Source organism: Dendropsophus ebraccatus, chromosome 8 (assembly GCF_027789765.1).
Source record: "Dendropsophus ebraccatus isolate aDenEbr1 chromosome 8, aDenEbr1.pat, whole genome shotgun sequence".
NCBI classification, from domain to species: domain Eukaryota; kingdom Metazoa; phylum Chordata; class Amphibia; order Anura; family Hylidae; genus Dendropsophus; species Dendropsophus ebraccatus.
In genome coordinates, this window is record NC_091461.1 from 95,878,642 (window position 1) to 95,896,327 (window position 17,686).

General features: G+C 42.7%; 1 protein-coding gene across 1 annotated transcript in view; it reads left to right on the plus strand.

Moving 5' to 3' along the window:
- The window catches only part of NMNAT2 (nicotinamide nucleotide adenylyltransferase 2), a 40,027-nt gene that overhangs the window by 16,932 nt on the left and 5,409 nt on the right, over positions 1 to 17,686 (plus strand). Inside the window, exons 2-6 of the mRNA XM_069981140.1 lie at positions 4,920 to 5,008; positions 13,174 to 13,241; positions 13,640 to 13,718; positions 15,499 to 15,632; positions 17,309 to 17,385. Of these exons, the coding sequence (XP_069837241.1) occupies positions 4,920 to 5,008; positions 13,174 to 13,241; positions 13,640 to 13,718; positions 15,499 to 15,632; positions 17,309 to 17,385 (447 nt within the window). The remainder of the gene's footprint in view (positions 1 to 4,919; positions 5,009 to 13,173; positions 13,242 to 13,639; positions 13,719 to 15,498; positions 15,633 to 17,308; positions 17,386 to 17,686) is intronic.

Below are 17,686 nucleotides of genomic sequence, written 5' to 3' on the forward strand. Positions count from 1 at the left end.
GTGAGGGTGCATATATGTGTGAGTGAGGGTGCATGTATGTGTGAGTGAGGGTGCATGTATGTGTGAGTGAGGGTGTATGTATGTGTGAGTGAGGGTGCATGTATGTGAGTGAGGGTGTATGTATGTGTGAGGGAGTATGTACATGTATGTGTGAGTGAGGGTGCATGTATGTGTGAGTGAGGGTGTATGTATTTGTGAGTGAGGTTGCATGTATGTATTTGAGTGAGTGAGTGAGAGTGCATGTATGTGTGAGTGAGTGAGATTGCATGTATGTATGTATGTGTGAGGTTGCGTGTATGTGAGTGAGGGTGCATGCATGTGTGAGTGAGGTTGCATGTATGTATGTATGTGAGTGAGGTTGTATGTATGTATGTGTGTGTGAGGGAGTATGTTCATGTATGTGGGAGTGAGGTTGCATGTATGTATGTATGTATGTATGTATGTGAGTGAGGTTGCATGTATGTATGTTTGAGGGAGTATGTTCATGTATGTGTGTGGTTATATGTACAGTATGTATGTGTTTCTATTCCTGGGTGACATCTAACTAATGACATATAACTAATGGACACTAGAGAAGTATGGAGCAGGTTCAGGATCTGAGCCTGCTTATACACGGCTGCTTTCTGTAGGTAGGGCCAGGTTCACACTTGTGCCGTTCCTCAGTTCGCAGTGCTCCATTGCATAATGTATTTATTGCAATCAATAATTTTTTTCAGCAGAACAGAGGAAAATGCTGAGCCATACAGCCAGGAGTGAGGAGGGGTAGGTACTAAATCCCCTACAGTAAGGCAGTGGAGGCCCCAAACAAAATTGTTGCCCGGGGCCTCCACCAACCTTAATCCGGCCCTGCCTATCTGTATTCAGCTCATAGGACTGTGGACTTTTAAGTCTGCTCTGCTCCCTTCTGCTCCGCCCCTGGTGTTGGGAAAAGATGGATCCAGTCTGGAGAAACCTCTCCTGCATTAGACAGAGGGGGCAGCAGAGAACACTTCCTGCAGGACATACAGCAGCTTATAAGTACTGGAAGGCTTGAGTTTTTTTTTAAATAGAGGTAATTTACACATCTGTATAACTTTCAGACACCAGAAGATTTGAAAACAATTTTTTTCCCTGGAGTACCCCTTTAACACTAGAATGGACATTGAATGTACACTATTTATGTGACGTGGGTCTCATTTCTTATGCGCTTTACAATCATATTAGACATTCTTGTGTCTCACAAAGAGACGGTGTATAGCTTATAAAGCAGGCTTCAGGAAAAAAACATTAGTAAAGACAACTAAAAGTTGCTCTAACTTAGACCAGACAGGCTAAAGAGTATCTAGTTTATGTTTGCAGTGATCTGCCCCTGCCGGCTGCCAGAGTTTAAAAATGTCTTTCAGCTATCAGATGAGCAAGTATAACTATATTAAGTATATAGCATAACTATATTAAATGAGATGGGAATACCCCTTTAAGTACACTGCTATGATGGTATAAGGGGTCTGTAAAGAGTGTATATTTCTCTGTGTTAGTGAATTGGCAACACAGTCAGAAAATGTTCCTAGATACCTTCATGTCAGGGTAGTTTAATAATCATAATTATTGATCAAAGTACTTGTTTTACTTCAAGGTAGGCATGGCAATGTACACATAAGGAGCTAGGAGCACAAGGAAATGCTGGACCTCACTAAGGGTGGTATTACACGGAACGATTATCGTTCGAAAAATCGTTAAATTGTTCGGATTTGAACGATAATCATTTCGTGTAATAGCAGGCAACGATTAAACGACCAACAAGAAATCGTTGATCGTTTAATAGGATCCAGACCTATTTTTATCGTTTGATCGTTCGCTCATCGTTCGCACATCGTTCGCATATCATTCGGTGGAATAAGAATTCACAGCTGAAACGTACGCAATATCGACGACTAAACGACCGCAAGAACGATCATAAATAACAATCATCGTTTCGTGTACTTGGGCGAACGATTTCGGGTCGTTTGCTTTAGTGGTCGTTTAAGATCGTTTATCGTTAATCGTTAGTCGTCGGAAAATTGCTTGGTGTAATAGTACCCTAAGGAAGCTTGGAAGTCAGTGCAGCCTGTGATAAGAGTCTCCAGCTGGGAGCTGTCCAGTCTCCTGGTGCTGAGATGTCTGCTGCTTCCTGACACAACCTCATCATCATGCCATACATCTCCTATGATAGGAGATAGATAGATAGATGATAGATAGATAGATAGATAGATAGATAGATAGATAGATAGATAGATAGATAGATATTGAATAGATGATAAATATGTACTAAAATTTGTACTGCTCTCAACCTGGGCTCAGTATAGTGTACTGCTCTCTACCTGTACTACATATAGTGTTCTGCTCTCTACCTGTACTACATATAGTGTACTGCTCTCTACCTGTACTACATATAGTGTACTGCTCTCTACCTGTACTACATATAGTGTACTGCTCTTTACCTGTACTACCTGTACTGTACTACTCTCTAGCTGTAATACATGTACTGCTCTCAACCTGGGCTCAGTATAGTGTATTGCTCTCTACCTGTACTACATATAGTGTACTGCTCTCTATCTGTACTACATATAGTGTACTGCTCTCTACCTGTACTACATATAGTGTACTGCTTTCTACCTGTACTACATATAGTTTACTGCTCTCTACCTGTACTGTACAACTCTCTAGCTGTAATACATGTACTGCTCTTAACCTGGGCTCAGTATAGTGTACTGCTCTCTGCCTGTACTGCATATAGTGTACTGCTCTCTATCTGCACTACCTGTACTGTACTACTCTCTAGCTGTAATACATGTACTGCTCTCAACCTGGGCTACATGTAATGTACTACTCTCTACCTGTGCTACCTGTACTGTACTACTCTCTAGCTGTAAGACATGTACTGCACTGTTCTCTGCTGTGCTATACACTGTACTGCTGTCCTGTACTGTACTAGTCTTTACTTGCACATCATGTACTGTACTGCATCATGTACTATCCTGTGTGTGAGGATAAGCTTGTCCTTATTGCCTTATTATACAGTAATGTATTCTACAGTACAGTGCTAGCATGGACATCCTGATGTAACACTATGATTTATATGTACGCTTGATGCATTGCTATAAATCAGTATATTTACTGCGCACGTGTAATGTTTTATTAAAACTGCATTGTAAAAAAAAACAGCAGCAACCGTACCATCAGCTATTTAAAAGAGTAAAACGTAAGGAATGATTTTTAGTATTCTGTATGTTGCAGGACATTGTTAGGACTATTTTTGGTGTTTTATTAACTACCTGTATGGAATCCCTTAAAATAGGGAACTTAAAGTGTTTGTCCCTGACCAGGATAGTGAATGTCTGTATATTACAGAAGTTGTCATTCTCTGCTTCTTGTCTCGGTTTCTTTTTCTTACTGATCATCAATTCTCTTAGGATTCCAGTAATTTAATCTGACTCTTTTTGGCTTCATCCATTACCGATCCTTGTATCATGTCAGACTGTACAGAGCACATTGCTGATGTTCACAGAGACTGAAGAAGCTTCTATTATCTGAAGCATAATCCATTTATACACATACTGTTCCCTTATAAGAGCCATTTACAGAAGGGATCAAAAAGGTTTCCATCTCCATATGTGTCACTTGTACTCAGACGTCATCTGGTCTAGAAAGTTCATTTCGCTGCTAGGTTTACCCTCTAAATACAGCTGTTCTTCTGCAGGATGTGATTAGCTTATAGCAATGGAGACCTTTCTTACATAAAGGGATTGTCTGAAGGATATGACACCTTAAAGGGGCCAGCCAGCGAATTGGGTGCACCTGCATCCCAATTCACCATTGAAGACAATGGAGAGTGCGCTCGCAGCCGCACTCTCTATTGTGTTACCTGTCAGGGTTGCGTGGCTCCTATTCAATGAATAGTGGCCCCACAAAACTGACATGTCAGTTTTCGCTGCGGCCACTAGAGATCCCAGCTGGATCCCATAGAGTGCAGTACAACGTAAGTTTTGTATTAATCACGGCCATTGTTGCAAATCGGCAGCAACGGCCGTGATTAATAAAAAACTTACGCTGTGTGAACATAGCCTTATAGTATAATACTGCGTCTAGTACCGCACATGACCACTTAGGTCATTGATCCGCTGAAGTGGTAACATGTCGGCCACTAGTTTTATTATATTTAAAGCTTATTTCAATGAGAAATAGGTAAACATTTTGATTGGACCCCCACTGATCCTCGCAAATGCTCAGCTGTGTGCTTCTCCTGTGTGTTTGTAATCATGTTCTCTGGATCTCCGGTCCTCGTGCCATCTTCCTTCAGGCCCTGCCTCCTCTTGCTGTCAATCATTCTAAAGGAGACAACAACCTGAAGTTACAGCAGCAGCCGGAGGATCGGAGAACTCAGATGCTGGCTCACCAGTATACGCTGCTGTATGTGGTCTGGAAACTGGCAGCACAGATATATACATATTTGTGCTGTCAGTTTCTCCTTATCTTTCTTGGCCACACAAACCCCTGATTACACAGGAAGATGTAGAAAAGTAAAAGTAAATTTTGGAGCAGGCACAAAAGATGCGATCAGTCAATAATCAGACGTTTCCCCATTGTCGGCTGATCGCAGTAAGAAGTGACACCAGTAGATAGAGAAGACAATAGGAGCTAAGGCTCCCCTTCCTTTTGGAATGACCTCTGCAAAGGTCACAGAATATGCTCAGTAATGTTTCACATTCAAATCACTGGGACAGGTCCTGTTCATTGCTGCCTATGTCCACGGGACTTGCTGTAAAGCCTATCCCTAATTGTTGTTAAAGCTCAGGCAAGATGGCTATTCCCGTAATAACAAAAAGAAAAAAACATTACAATTAGGAAATAGAAACAGGGTAGAATAAAAGGACCTGACTGAATCATTTCATCTTTTTTTGCAGAGAGAGCCCGGGATTACCTGCATAAAACAGGAAGGTTCATTGTGATCGGAGGCATCATCTCTCCCGTCCATGATTCTTATGGGAAACAGGTACCCACTCTTGTATTTATCTATGTCTCGTTGCTTCCTATGAAGGCCATATTAACGCATACTTTTTCGACCTGCTTCTGTACTTGTAGTATTTCCCAACTACACAAAATATCTGCAGAAAGTTGTTCCTGTTGTCACAATTATGATTTCTTGGGAGCCTAGAATTGCTCCAATTGCTTCAAACGAATGGTGTCCAGGTGGTTGTTAAGTGTCACACGTGCTTCCCTTCACTGTGATCCATTTAGTTAATCTGAGAAGGTTCCTACCATGCACCATCTTGAATTTATTCATAAAAATACAACTCCCAGCATTCCCATGCAGTCAGAGGTTGTCAAAATGGCAACATATTCAAGTGAATAGTATGAGCTGCGATACCAGGTACAGATTCTACCAAACATAGGGAGCTGGGCCTGATAAAAAGTGAATATTGAAGATCTGATATTGATGGAATATCATAAGAATGTCCCAGAAAACCTCTATAACAAGGCATTTCCTACGTGGTGGTCAATCCTGTACAGGTTCTTACTACCTAACGGCAAAATGTGATGGAACCATGCAGAGCTTTTATTTTCAAAGAACCTCAAAGCAATCTCATGCGCTGTCTTTATACACGCCTTTGATTATATCAAATACTGTAAATCACCTTAAAAAAGGGATTTGTACAGAAGCCTCAATCTGTAGGGAGCTTGCCAGGATGACAAGTTTCTTTAAAGGGGTTGTCTGCTCCAACTTTGGGCTGGAATAACAATTAAAAATAATTGATACTTACCTGCCCTGATCCCTTACTGCATCATCCCAATGGTCTCCGGTCCCGGCCAAGCATCACTTCCTCCCTATTACTTCACAGTTCTCACTCAGCCAATCACTGGATGTGGCGGTTACCACTGTGCTTAGAGATTGAGTATGAACTTATTGTATTTCCAAGTGAAAGCAGGAAGCACCGCTCAGTCAGGGCAGGTGAGTATAATTTATTTTTTATTTATTTTTATCTCAGCCTGAGACTGTGCACCACAATTATGTGGCTTTAGACAAACCCTTTAATGCTATTTACAGATCTTAACTTAAAGTGTAACTGTTGTTTTGCAAAACTTTTGAGAAGTCATAGAGACATGTCAAAAGTTTTGATCGGTTCGAGTATGAGTGTACAGACCCGTACCGATTGGGAGATAGAGCTGGGAGAAGACCGCACTAAGCACAGTCCTCTCCCGGCTTTATATCACGTGATCAGTCTGGGTTATAATGGAGCTCTATGGCGTCGACTGATTATGCTGATACAGATCAGGGAGAGGCTGTGCTGCAGCGCGGTCCTCTCCCCACTTGTTCTCCTGATCGGTACTTTCAATTTTAAGTAAGTCCTTTTACTGTTTATATTTTAAAGAGAGGTGTTTGGGTGTGAAGATAGAATTGCAAAATAATATATAAAATTTACCAAGCATTAAGCTCATCATTTATAAAGAAAAAATAAAATAATAATAATTCTCGTCAGTCCTTTAATTAGGGCAATACTTTATTCCACCGTGGGTGACTTTTCATTACATGTAATGCATATTTTATGACTGTGATAGTGGTAATACTGGAATTGAATGATTATCCGGCAACATTTGGATATTGGATGATAAATCTTGAAGGCATTGTCCTAATCCTGTCTTTGTCAGGGATCTACAGCACAGAAAATTACACTTTTGTTTCTATTAAGCCAAATCAGTTTTTGTAATGCTTTGTCAGTAACCCAGGTACAAGAGACAAACACCTACAGCCACTGGAGAAGCAGGAAATTACTCCCCCCCCCCCCAGCTCCCTGTGGCCTCTACTGCACTTACCCGCTCGCTGCCGGCACATGTAATAGGAATGAGGAGCAAACGAGCGCTGACATCGCTCGACAATGACTAGGCCCTTGTCACATTGGCCAGGAGTGGTATTGCCCATCCCCCCGGTACACTGACACGCGATTCCAGGACCTAACCAGGAGAACAGTTTAATGAAAGATTCAGTGCAATACAAAAATAGTAACTTGGCAATAAGTTGAGCTGGGTGTTGAGTTATATAGGTATATAAGCTTTGTATATTTGGGCTTGACTTGCAGGGCAAGTCAGGCTAAGTCAGGGGTAGGGAATCTTGGCTCTACAGCTGTTGCAAAACTATAACTCCCATCATGCCAGGACAGCCAAAGCTTTAGGTTTGGCTGCCCAGGCATGATGGGAGTTGTAGTTTTGCAACAGATGGAAAGCCAAGGTTCCCTACCTCTAGTAGACTTGTGAGCAAGGCTCGGGTGCTACTGAGGGGACCTTGCCTAGGAAGTTGATAAATTCTCTCAGGGTGACTTGGCTGAAGAATACTTGATAGTAGATTAACCCATACTCACAGTTTGGAGAATACCGCCTATTGCCAGAGAGATCACAGAGAGCCAGATCTGGTAGCATAGGCCCCAGGCTTGCACAAATAGGTTTAGCTAGCCACTATATGACCTGACATGACCAAGCAAGTATCAATGGAGTACTTTGGCTGTAACTGCACTTTGCTCCACTGCAGACAAACTCCTGACTGGAAGAATAGTCACCCCAGACGTAGGCAAGGTTGACCCTTATTGGTAGTTACTCCATCTAAGGCTTTTAGCACTGCATATTTGAACTAGAGTAATACTTTAGAAGAACCATCCATAGCATAGAGTCCCTGTCAGGGGACCTGGCCTCCAGGCCAGGCCCTGGAGTGACATTCAGCAGGAACAAGTACTGGATACACTCTTTTTTAAAAATACTAACTGGAACTCTCCACCCCAGGAACCTTCAGGGGGCTTTATAGAAGAGGACAGGACTAATTTCCCATTGGTGAGGAACATGAAAAGGATATAACTCAGACCTGTTATAGGTGTACGTGTGTGAGGTACCCAGCTCAAGGATTGAGCAACAAAGTAGAAAACAAAGCAAGACATAACTGTAGCATTAACCCACTACACTACCTTCAGCTGTGCAATTACATCAGAAGAGTGAGAAAAGTTGTAAAGTGTAAACCTTCAGCCCAGAACATAGAAATACACAGTACCTGACGACAGGTGTTCTAGAAACAGTAGCGGCACACCCGCTCTGGGACACTACAAATGTATCAATATTGGTCGCAAATCTTCCTGTGTAAACAGGGGTTTGAGCAGTCGATAAAGGGAAACTGACAGCACAGAAATCTATATATTGGGTTCTGGGACATCTATATATCTGTGCTGTCAGTTACCAGATCACTAGCAGCTTATACCACCCACGCAACTTGTGATCATGCATCTAATCCTCGCTTGATTGATTGTCAGTTGGCAGCTGAGTTCCAAGCAGGGATAGGGATGGGAGGGGGAGTGAGGAGGCATTTAAAAAAAAACGCACATGTCTCCCAGCTCAACCGGACTGAACACTCACCTCCTGACCAATAAAAACTTTTGAAATCTGATTTTTTTAAGTGCCTTATTATACGATGGGGGGGAGGAGGGGGGGGGGAGGTGAAATTACACTGTGTTATAATTTTTATACTGGGTATATATTGAACAGACTGAGATGATATAATAGTGTCCATCCATTATAAACCACCTGACAGTACTTACATGCTGCAATTCCATCCTAATTCCCATTTTGGCTGATGAAACAATGACTGATCATCCTCCCAGCAGGATATCCCAGACGCCGTTCTCTCCTGTTCTTTCCTTTGATGATATTAAACTATAGGAATATGCTGTGTAGGCAAATGAAACTCTTTATGCCCACATCATTGACTCTAGTTTACAGAACACTCGACAATTATCAACGCTTTGATTTCAATCTTCGTCATTGATCCTGTTGTTTTGTTTTTTATGTTTTTTTTTGTTTTTTGTACGTGTCTCCAGTTCCAGACGATTCTTATCTAGTGGTTGTTATTTTTGGTGGCAACCTATCATCCTCCTCTCTGCCTGCCTTCAGCTTCCTTTAATGTGTTTCACCCTAAGTCGGACAGCCTGCCTCCCTCCCTCTCCCTTCATGCTTTTAGTTCTCTTTAATGTCCTCCAATCCTTCAGCTTGCTATCTTCTGTGTGCAGAGCTTCACATTGATTATCTTCCATTTCTGATGCTCCGTCTTTCCTCCTCCTTAGATATTTTCAGTCTCCCATGTCTTTTTTCTATAGTTATATTTCCTTCCAATCCAATTATTAAAGGCACAGCGTTATGATTTATCATTACTCTCTGTAATATGTTGGAGTTATCATAGTGGTCGTGTAAATTGGTCATTGAAGGAGATGTAGGAATGTCCTCTAGATCACAGGACTAGGAAGAACACATATCAGCCAATGGCACCATGAAGACTCTTGCACCTTTGCCTGCAGATTAGACAACATTTGAGGCTGGAGTACAGAAGTTCAGCCTGCCCACTGTTATGTTCCTGTTGAGCTACAATACACTGGTGACTATGGTGCTTTGCCAGATAAACAAACAGATTATAAATGGTTCTGTATCTGCCAAATAAATAAACTGGAGCAAGGTCACAATATAGATGGGGAAAAAGGTTTAATATGCCCTGAGAACTCGACCGCCTGAGGGCATTGGATGTTCACTATCCCCTCACTAAAAACTATGCAAATAATTGAACTCCATAAATTAACACCCCACTCTGCTATGGTGAAAAATTACTATATCACCTTCCTGAAGTGTCATGGTGGATTGGCCAGGACACTCTTTCGCGACCCTCTCCATTCTTGGTTGACAATCTCCCTGAGCATTTGCCGCTGTTGACTGGGAGGCCATAGTTGTCAGTCAAGAAGGGAGAGGGCCTGTTCAAGAAACTGTGCTTCCAATTTGGTTTAGTTGTTTAGTCTATTCTACCACCCTATCTGCAATACACACTGTCAAACTGGACACTTTACAAACTGCAAACTGCGGAATGGCGATGGAAAACCCTGTGGTGAGTGCTACATTCTTTGGAACCCTGTGGCGGGCACCACATTTCACGAAATTCGCCTGTGCAGGGGGTGCGAGCTGCGGAATGCGCAACAGGTTTTCCGTCACCATTCCGAAGTGTGCACGTACCCAAAGAGAGCAATTGACACCATCTGTGCACTCCCCTCTTCCTCATGCTAGCCTACGGAGCATAGGACAACCCTGTAAAAGCCCAGTGTGAACAGATGGCAACTATTACCGACATAAGACCACAGGTTATCATTCATTTGGTCAAATTACAAGCTATGGCCTACAGACAGCACAAACAGTTAATCCTTGGCTCAGCCACTCTCTGTGTTTCTTAAGGGCAAGGTGCCATCTGTACCACCTTGGCCCTTAGGCCAGCGATTTTATATACCACTGAGTTTGACAAATATGATGTCAGATTACACATCATCATGACATGATGAGGAGTTATTGGAGACACACTTCTGGTAATATTGGTTATTTAGTGATTTGTTAGGTTCGATATCTGCACTAAGGGCCCTATTACAAGGGCCGATTATCGCGGAAAAAAAAAAGATATATCATTCAAATTAAGACGATAATTCTTTTCGTGTGTGCAGGCAACGATCGAAAAAGTCGTTGATCGCATCTTTTAAGCTGACTGTAAAATCATTGTTAATTGTTTGCTAATTGTTTGGTGTATGTACATACAGTATGTACACATCAATCCTTCTTTTGCTGGAATCAAAACTAAAGACTATTGTTTTGTGTAGTATGGTGAACGATTTTAGGTCATTCCCAAAAGTTCTTATTTGCAATCTTTTATTATTAATCCTTGAAAACGAAAAATCGCTTTGTCTAATAGGACACTAAAGGCCCTATTACACGGGCCAATCTGGGGGAGCAAGCAAGAGCCGATCTGTCAGATCAGCACTCGCTTGCTCCCCGTGTCCCGCTTACTACCGGTGATTTTACACGCTGTGGGGAGCTGCGCGGGGGGGGGGGGGGGATTCTTAGATCATCCGGGGAGCCTATAAGAGATAGTAGTGGTCTGCTGCCGCCGATCCTATTAAGCCAAGCGATTATCGGCTGTAGCGGCCGATAATCAGCCGAATACAGCCAATAATCGCTTGGTGTATCAGGGCCTTAAGTCTGGTAAACCTCTGAAATCCAGGAACATGGATGAACCCCCCCCCCCCAACATCTGCTTTAGGTGGAGGCTCAGGAAGGTGGTATATACATTAGATCACCAGCTTCAGCTGATTTATATCTCGTGTTAGTACAAACTCCTGATTAAATTATCTTTCTTGTCTTTTCTTTTCCGGACTGTTCCGCTGACAAGGATCTTTGTGATACAGTTAGAGTAAATTCACTTACTATCTATATGGTACCATACAGTCATCAGCTGCTATCATTTTCTTTCCCCAGTAATTATTTCTCCAGTATGAAATATACTTTTAGTCATGAAAAAGATAATTAAATTTTTTTTTTTTTACAAAGAATTAAAATACTTCCTGTGCTGATTCTGCGGCAGACCAGAGGGAGAGAGCTAACATGTTACACGAAGAGTAAAGGCCTGTGGGAGGGTTGAGACCTGTGGGCCTATGGTAGCCATGGTTGCCATCACAATGGTCACACTGGCACCAGGGCATTACCCAAGCATACTCTATAGGCCCCCACAATGAAGAGGGGCTACACAGATGGTGTTGATGGTAATAGCCCCCTTGGGGGCACACCCTGTAACCCTCCAACCTGATGGCGTGGAGGGTGCCCTTGGTGTTGTACTGTAAAAAGTGCCATACACTGTGGTAGCTGAATAAAGAACAGTCTTTACTAAACAGTACAATTCTTCAAGAACTGGACACTTCAGAAAAGCTATAATGGAATGGGGTCTCTGTAACTTGTAAACTCCAATCTAGCTTGGCTTATGCCATTAGTCTCATGTTACTCTTTCCTGAGGTGACCTTCTTACTGGTTGTCTCCCAGTTGAATACAAAAATCTCTATTTACTTAACTGCCATGCCCAACTTCATAGCTACACAGTCCTAGGCCTAACCTGATGCCCAGTAAGGTCCTACGGTGATGCTATGGGGCACATGTACAACTTCTCCCCACAGGCTCTGTAGTTATCCTTCTTCCTCACTTTACTCTCTTTGACTTTTCCCTGGGAGGGACTAGGGTTAGATCACCATGACATGACAGGGTTCTTTACTGGAGCTACTGCTTATGCCCCTATTCCACGAGTCGTTTGAAGGAGCTCCTCGTTCCCCGCTCGCTGCCGCCGCTATTCAACGCAGCGTCAGCGAGCGGGTGAGTGCGGGAGGGGCGGCGGGGAGCTGCTGGGGGGGCTGCCCGGGGGATCGCTGATCGTCCGGGCAGCCCATAGGATACAGCAGCGCCTGCTGCCGATGCTCCTATTCAACGGAGCGACGGCAGCAGATCGCTGCTATATCAGTCGCTTGTTTTTCAACATGTTGAAAAACAAGCGACTGCAACGATCAGCCGACATGAACGATGTCGGCTGATCGTTGCACTCTATTCCACGGGACGAATATCGTTCGTAGCGGTCGATATCGGCCGAATACGAACGATATTGCTCCTCTAAACGACCCGTGGAATAGGGCCTTTAGCCCCCAAGCAGTATAAAGCTAACTTGGCAGACCCTCCCCAAGCACCTCTACAGACTAAGCTTCCTCTTCCACCCCTGTGCAGAATGGCTGGCGTAGAGTAAGCGCCTCCCATCTCTAGAAAATTACTTGAACAACTAAGTGTATGTGCATGCCTAGGAACAAGTGCAATCATAGCATGTAACATACAAACATTGTAAACACAAAAACCCAGAAAAATGCAACAGCTCACCGCAATGGCAAGATACAGACCCACTACAGACATGAAAATAGTTAAAAGCAGCCCCCACAACTGCTTAAAAAAAATTCCCCCCAAAATAATGAGGCTCTTGCTTACCATTTGCAAACAGTGTAAACCACCCCACCAACGATAAGGTGACCTCATATCGGTGCAGACCCTACACTGTACTGTGGCCTCTCCATGGCGTATAATACACCTATGGGATGGGTGGAGTGCACGACATACAAACATTGTATAAAAAGAATATAAAACTGCAAAAACACATCACTTAAATGACACCTAACCAACAGGCCTGCAGGGTTCCCAATGGGACAAAGCAATTTTTTTATTGTGATGCAATACAATGTTAGTGGTTCTGGTAATATTATATTTTTCATGATCATGAACTATATTTTGTGTCTTCTTTAGGGCCTGGTTTCAAGTCGGCATCGTCTAACCATGTGCCAGTTGGCTGTGCAGAATTCAGACTGGATTAGGTGAGATTTGGCACGGTATCGATAACACATAAAGCTGATTATTTCAAGCTAGTATAACAATTGCTCTGTAGGGATGGATCAGACCACCAGAGTTTCCCAGGATCCTTGTTTAGGCCCAAGCACAACCACATCTGAAGCTGGCTGGGGACTAGTTCTTATGGGCTGATTCAGAAATGACCTTATTGATGAAATATCCTGTGTTTCCAATGATAACAAGATTCAGAATGCACTTAAAATTAATGTCCACATTTTCTGAAGGAACCCCACTATTGCTATTATACCTACTTGGGCTGGTATCATTCATTACTAGGTATCATAGAAAATGAAATAAATGTAGGCCTTGTGGATCTGTGCTCACAGATGTTCTATAGAATGGTGTGAACTTTTTCCTTTTTCAGGGTAGACCCATGGGAGTGCTATCAGGATACTTGGCAGACAACATGCAGTGTTTTGGAGCATCACCGAGACCTCATGAAGGTGAGACAAATGACCTTTGATGATATATGGGGGCAGACTGAGCCACATTGCTACGTTGGGCACTAGACGTCAGATGGGATACTATATAGTGACTTTATTGTAGGAAAGTAGGAAATCTACACTGATGTAGCATAGTTGACAACATTTGAAATTTTTGTCTATGGACAAGTTAGGGTTAACAAGCGGTGTGGCCTATTGTGGGTGTGGTCCCTGTGGGTGTGGCCTATCGTGGGTGTGGTTTGCTGGGTGTGGCTTGTCACCATTTTTTTTTCTTCAATATTTTCTAGTTAGAATTTTAAAGTCAGAACAACACAAAAGGAGCATTACCCACCCTAGTATCAGGTCCCCAGTATATTATACACCCCAGTATCAGGTCCCTAGTATATTATACACCCTAGTATCAGGTCTCCAGTATATTATACACCCCAGAAACAGGTCCCTAGTATATTATACACCCCAGTATCAGGTCTCCAGTATATTATACACCCCAGTATCAGGTCTTCAGTATATTATACACCCCAGTGTCATGCCCCAGTATATTACACACCCTAGTGTCGGGTCCTCAATATATTACACACCCCACTAGCATACAGGCTGTGGCCCAGAGAAAGCACTCTACTGACTGACCGTATATACTGGTAGTTTGTGCCCATATGATGCAGCTGCACCCCATCTCACTATACTACCACCCCTCCATTCTCCTGCCCCTCCATTATCATAGTACTATCCTGTCATCCTCCTGCCACTCCATCATCATACTACCCCTTCATCCTCCTGCACCTCCACCATCATACTATTACCCCTTCATCATCATACTAGTACCCCTTCATCATCATACTACCCCTTCATCCTTCTGCCCCTTTATCATCATACTACTATTCCCTATATGCTCCTGCCCCTCCATCATCATACTACTACCACTTCATCTGTAATTAAAACAAAAAAGCCATACTCATCTGTATGGTTCCTCTAGTTCCCCAGCGACTCCTCTCCCTGCTCTGCATGAGTGACGTCACTCGCGCAGACAGGGGGCGGGGCTTCCCGCGATGGGGGCATAGTTTCCAAAGACGTACCCAGGACATGGTTTTGCTGGGGCTGTCTCCTCAAAATCGTGACAGTTTGCAACTGTGATATAGTAATAAAGTAAGACGTTACCTCTAAAATACACAGATGACATTACAACACCTGACAGGTGAAGTGAATAATATAGATCTTATTACAATGGCAACTGTCAGTGGGTGCGACATATAAGGCAGTGAATAGTCACTTCTAGAAGTTTAAAGGGGTAATCCAGAGAGCAGAAAAGGCCCTACCTCTTCTTTCTGGATTCCACTTCCTCTGGTGATAACTTCCAAGACGACGGCAGGAGCATGCTGTGGGCAATGATCAATAGCTGCCGGATGATACCAATGTTACGGTGACATCAGGCAGACATTTTGTTTGGGCAACATGCTCCAGTTTGCTCTCGCCTCAGAAGTTACCAGAGTTATTAATTTAGTTATTAATTTATTATTAATTATTATTAATTCGTTATTAGTTATTTAATTTCGTAACCAGACTAATATGACAAAAAGTTATTACCAGAGATGGTTAAAGGGAGGATGGGGAATAGTCATGGTGTCAGATACAACTGGGGGTCTCCAGGGGTCCAGGCCGCGTCAGATCAGTGCTGTTTCTGCAGTAAAAGGGAGAATTTCAGAATGTTAGTCAAGTAGTATTAATGTTATAGCTGATTGGTGTATATATGTATATATATTTTGGACTTCTTATTAATTTCCAGAGAGTAACAGGCTGTATCCTGTCTAATGTGAACACACCATCCGTCACCCCAATTATTGGTCAGACCATGAACCAGCAGCCTACACAACCCGTCTATCAAAACAACAATCTCACCAACAAGCCAACGGCAGGCAAGTGTGTGCATGATCGGTGTACGTGCAAGACGCTGGATCCTCGAAGAATGCTGAGTCACAGCGGAGACTTTCCCATGGGGTCTCCACCATAGCTCGCGTTCATTCTCCTGGGCCTTCATTATAGACATGTCCTCCAATACTACTGCTAACCTGTGGAATACATTGCACTTTGCAACCAGCCATTCCAGCAGAGAACTGTCAAATCTAATAGGTCTCTGCGATATTTATAAAATCGACAAATATATTTTCAAAACAATATACGAAAAATATCAATGCAGATAATAATATTTTCTGTTTATATATATATATATATACATATATATATATATATATATATATATATATATATATGCCAACATATTCTCCAGCACTTTACAAATCTGCTTGCAAGAGCTTACAATATACACTCACCGGCCACTTTATTAGGTACACCTGTCCAACTGCACGTTACCACTTAATTTCTAATCAGCCAATCACATGGCGGCAACTCAGTGCACTTAAGCATGTAGACATGGTCAAGACAATCTCCTGCAGTTCAAACCGAGCATCAGTATGGGGAAGAAAGGTGATTTGAGTGCCTTTGAACATGGCATGGTTGTTGGTGCCAGAAGGGCTGGTCTGAGTATTTCAGAAACTGCTGATCTACTGGGATTTTCACACACAACCATCTCTAGGGTTTACAGAGAATGGTCCGAAAAAGAAAAAACATCCAGTGAGCGGCAGTTCTGTGGGCGGAAATGCCTTGTTGATGCCAGAGGTCAGAGGAGAATGGGCAGACTGGTTCGAGCTGATAGAAAGGCAACAGTGACTCAAATAGCCAACCGTTACAACCAAGGTAGGCAGAAGAGCATTTCTAAACGCACAGTACGTCAAACTTAGAGGCAGATGGGCTACAGCAGCAGAAGACCACCTGTTACTAGCATGGTGTACCTAATAAAGTGTCCGGTGAGTGTATGAGGAAAGGGTTAATGGTTTACATCCAAAAGAAAAAAAGGGAAATTTTGCCAGCACATCTATGACTCTGTTCACACTGCACTTTGCACGCTGCTTGTGGCTTAAGTACAGACAAAAAACAAAAGGTGCAACAGCAACCCACAGGTGCAAGGGCTTACCATATATACTCCTCCCAGCGTATACACGGTTAACACCTGCTCTGTAGATAATAAAAATTAAAATATAATATTTTTTTTTTAGGAAAGTGAGGATCTTAGCAAACTATTTGATCAAACAAAGTGTACCATGTCACCAACGTTAAAAGAGACACAGCTGCACTTGTGAACTTTTAAAGTGAATGTACCATCAGGTACATCGCTTTAAGTTTTTTTTTACATGAATGGATTGGTGCTGGCGCGGGGATGTTGGTGCCGTGGCCCTTATTTTGGACCGCCACCTGCTTCCCACACATGGCATTGGTCTATTCCTGAGCACCAGCCTGCCGGCCCCCAGAGTGACGAAACCCTCTGCCCTCTGTGACACGGCTCCATTGATTCTAATGAAGTTAATGGAGCTGTGTGCGGAAACGGGGCGGCGGTTCCAAAGGACCACAGCACCGGTGCCGATTCATTAATGTAAAAAACTAATTTGATGTACCTGATGGTACATTCACTTTAATGTACACTTATAATATTATTATTATTATTATTATTATTATTTTTATTATCTTCTTTTGTTAGTGAGGTTCCTGGGAAAAGTTGGAGAAGGACTGAGTCGTATGTGCTGCGTCCGTCCCAATCTGCAGCGTGTTACCTTTGTAGGTAAGTTTAAGGAGTCACTTCTGTGTGTTTTACAGCAATCAGATGCGTGCTATGTGTTCTGTGTACTGCAGGGGGCACTATATCTGCATTATTATATGCTGGGATATCAGACATTTACCATAACTTCATTTTAACTTTTTTTTTCTGTACAAAAATAGAAAAGAACAAAGAAAAATGCATTTTTATCATGAAAAAGGTGTTTGAAGCTCTCCCCTTTGTCTTCATGCTTCTCTGTGGATAGGAGAGGGGACGGGTGGAGGGAGATGAGGCACCAAAACTGGACAACAAAAAGTTAATTTAC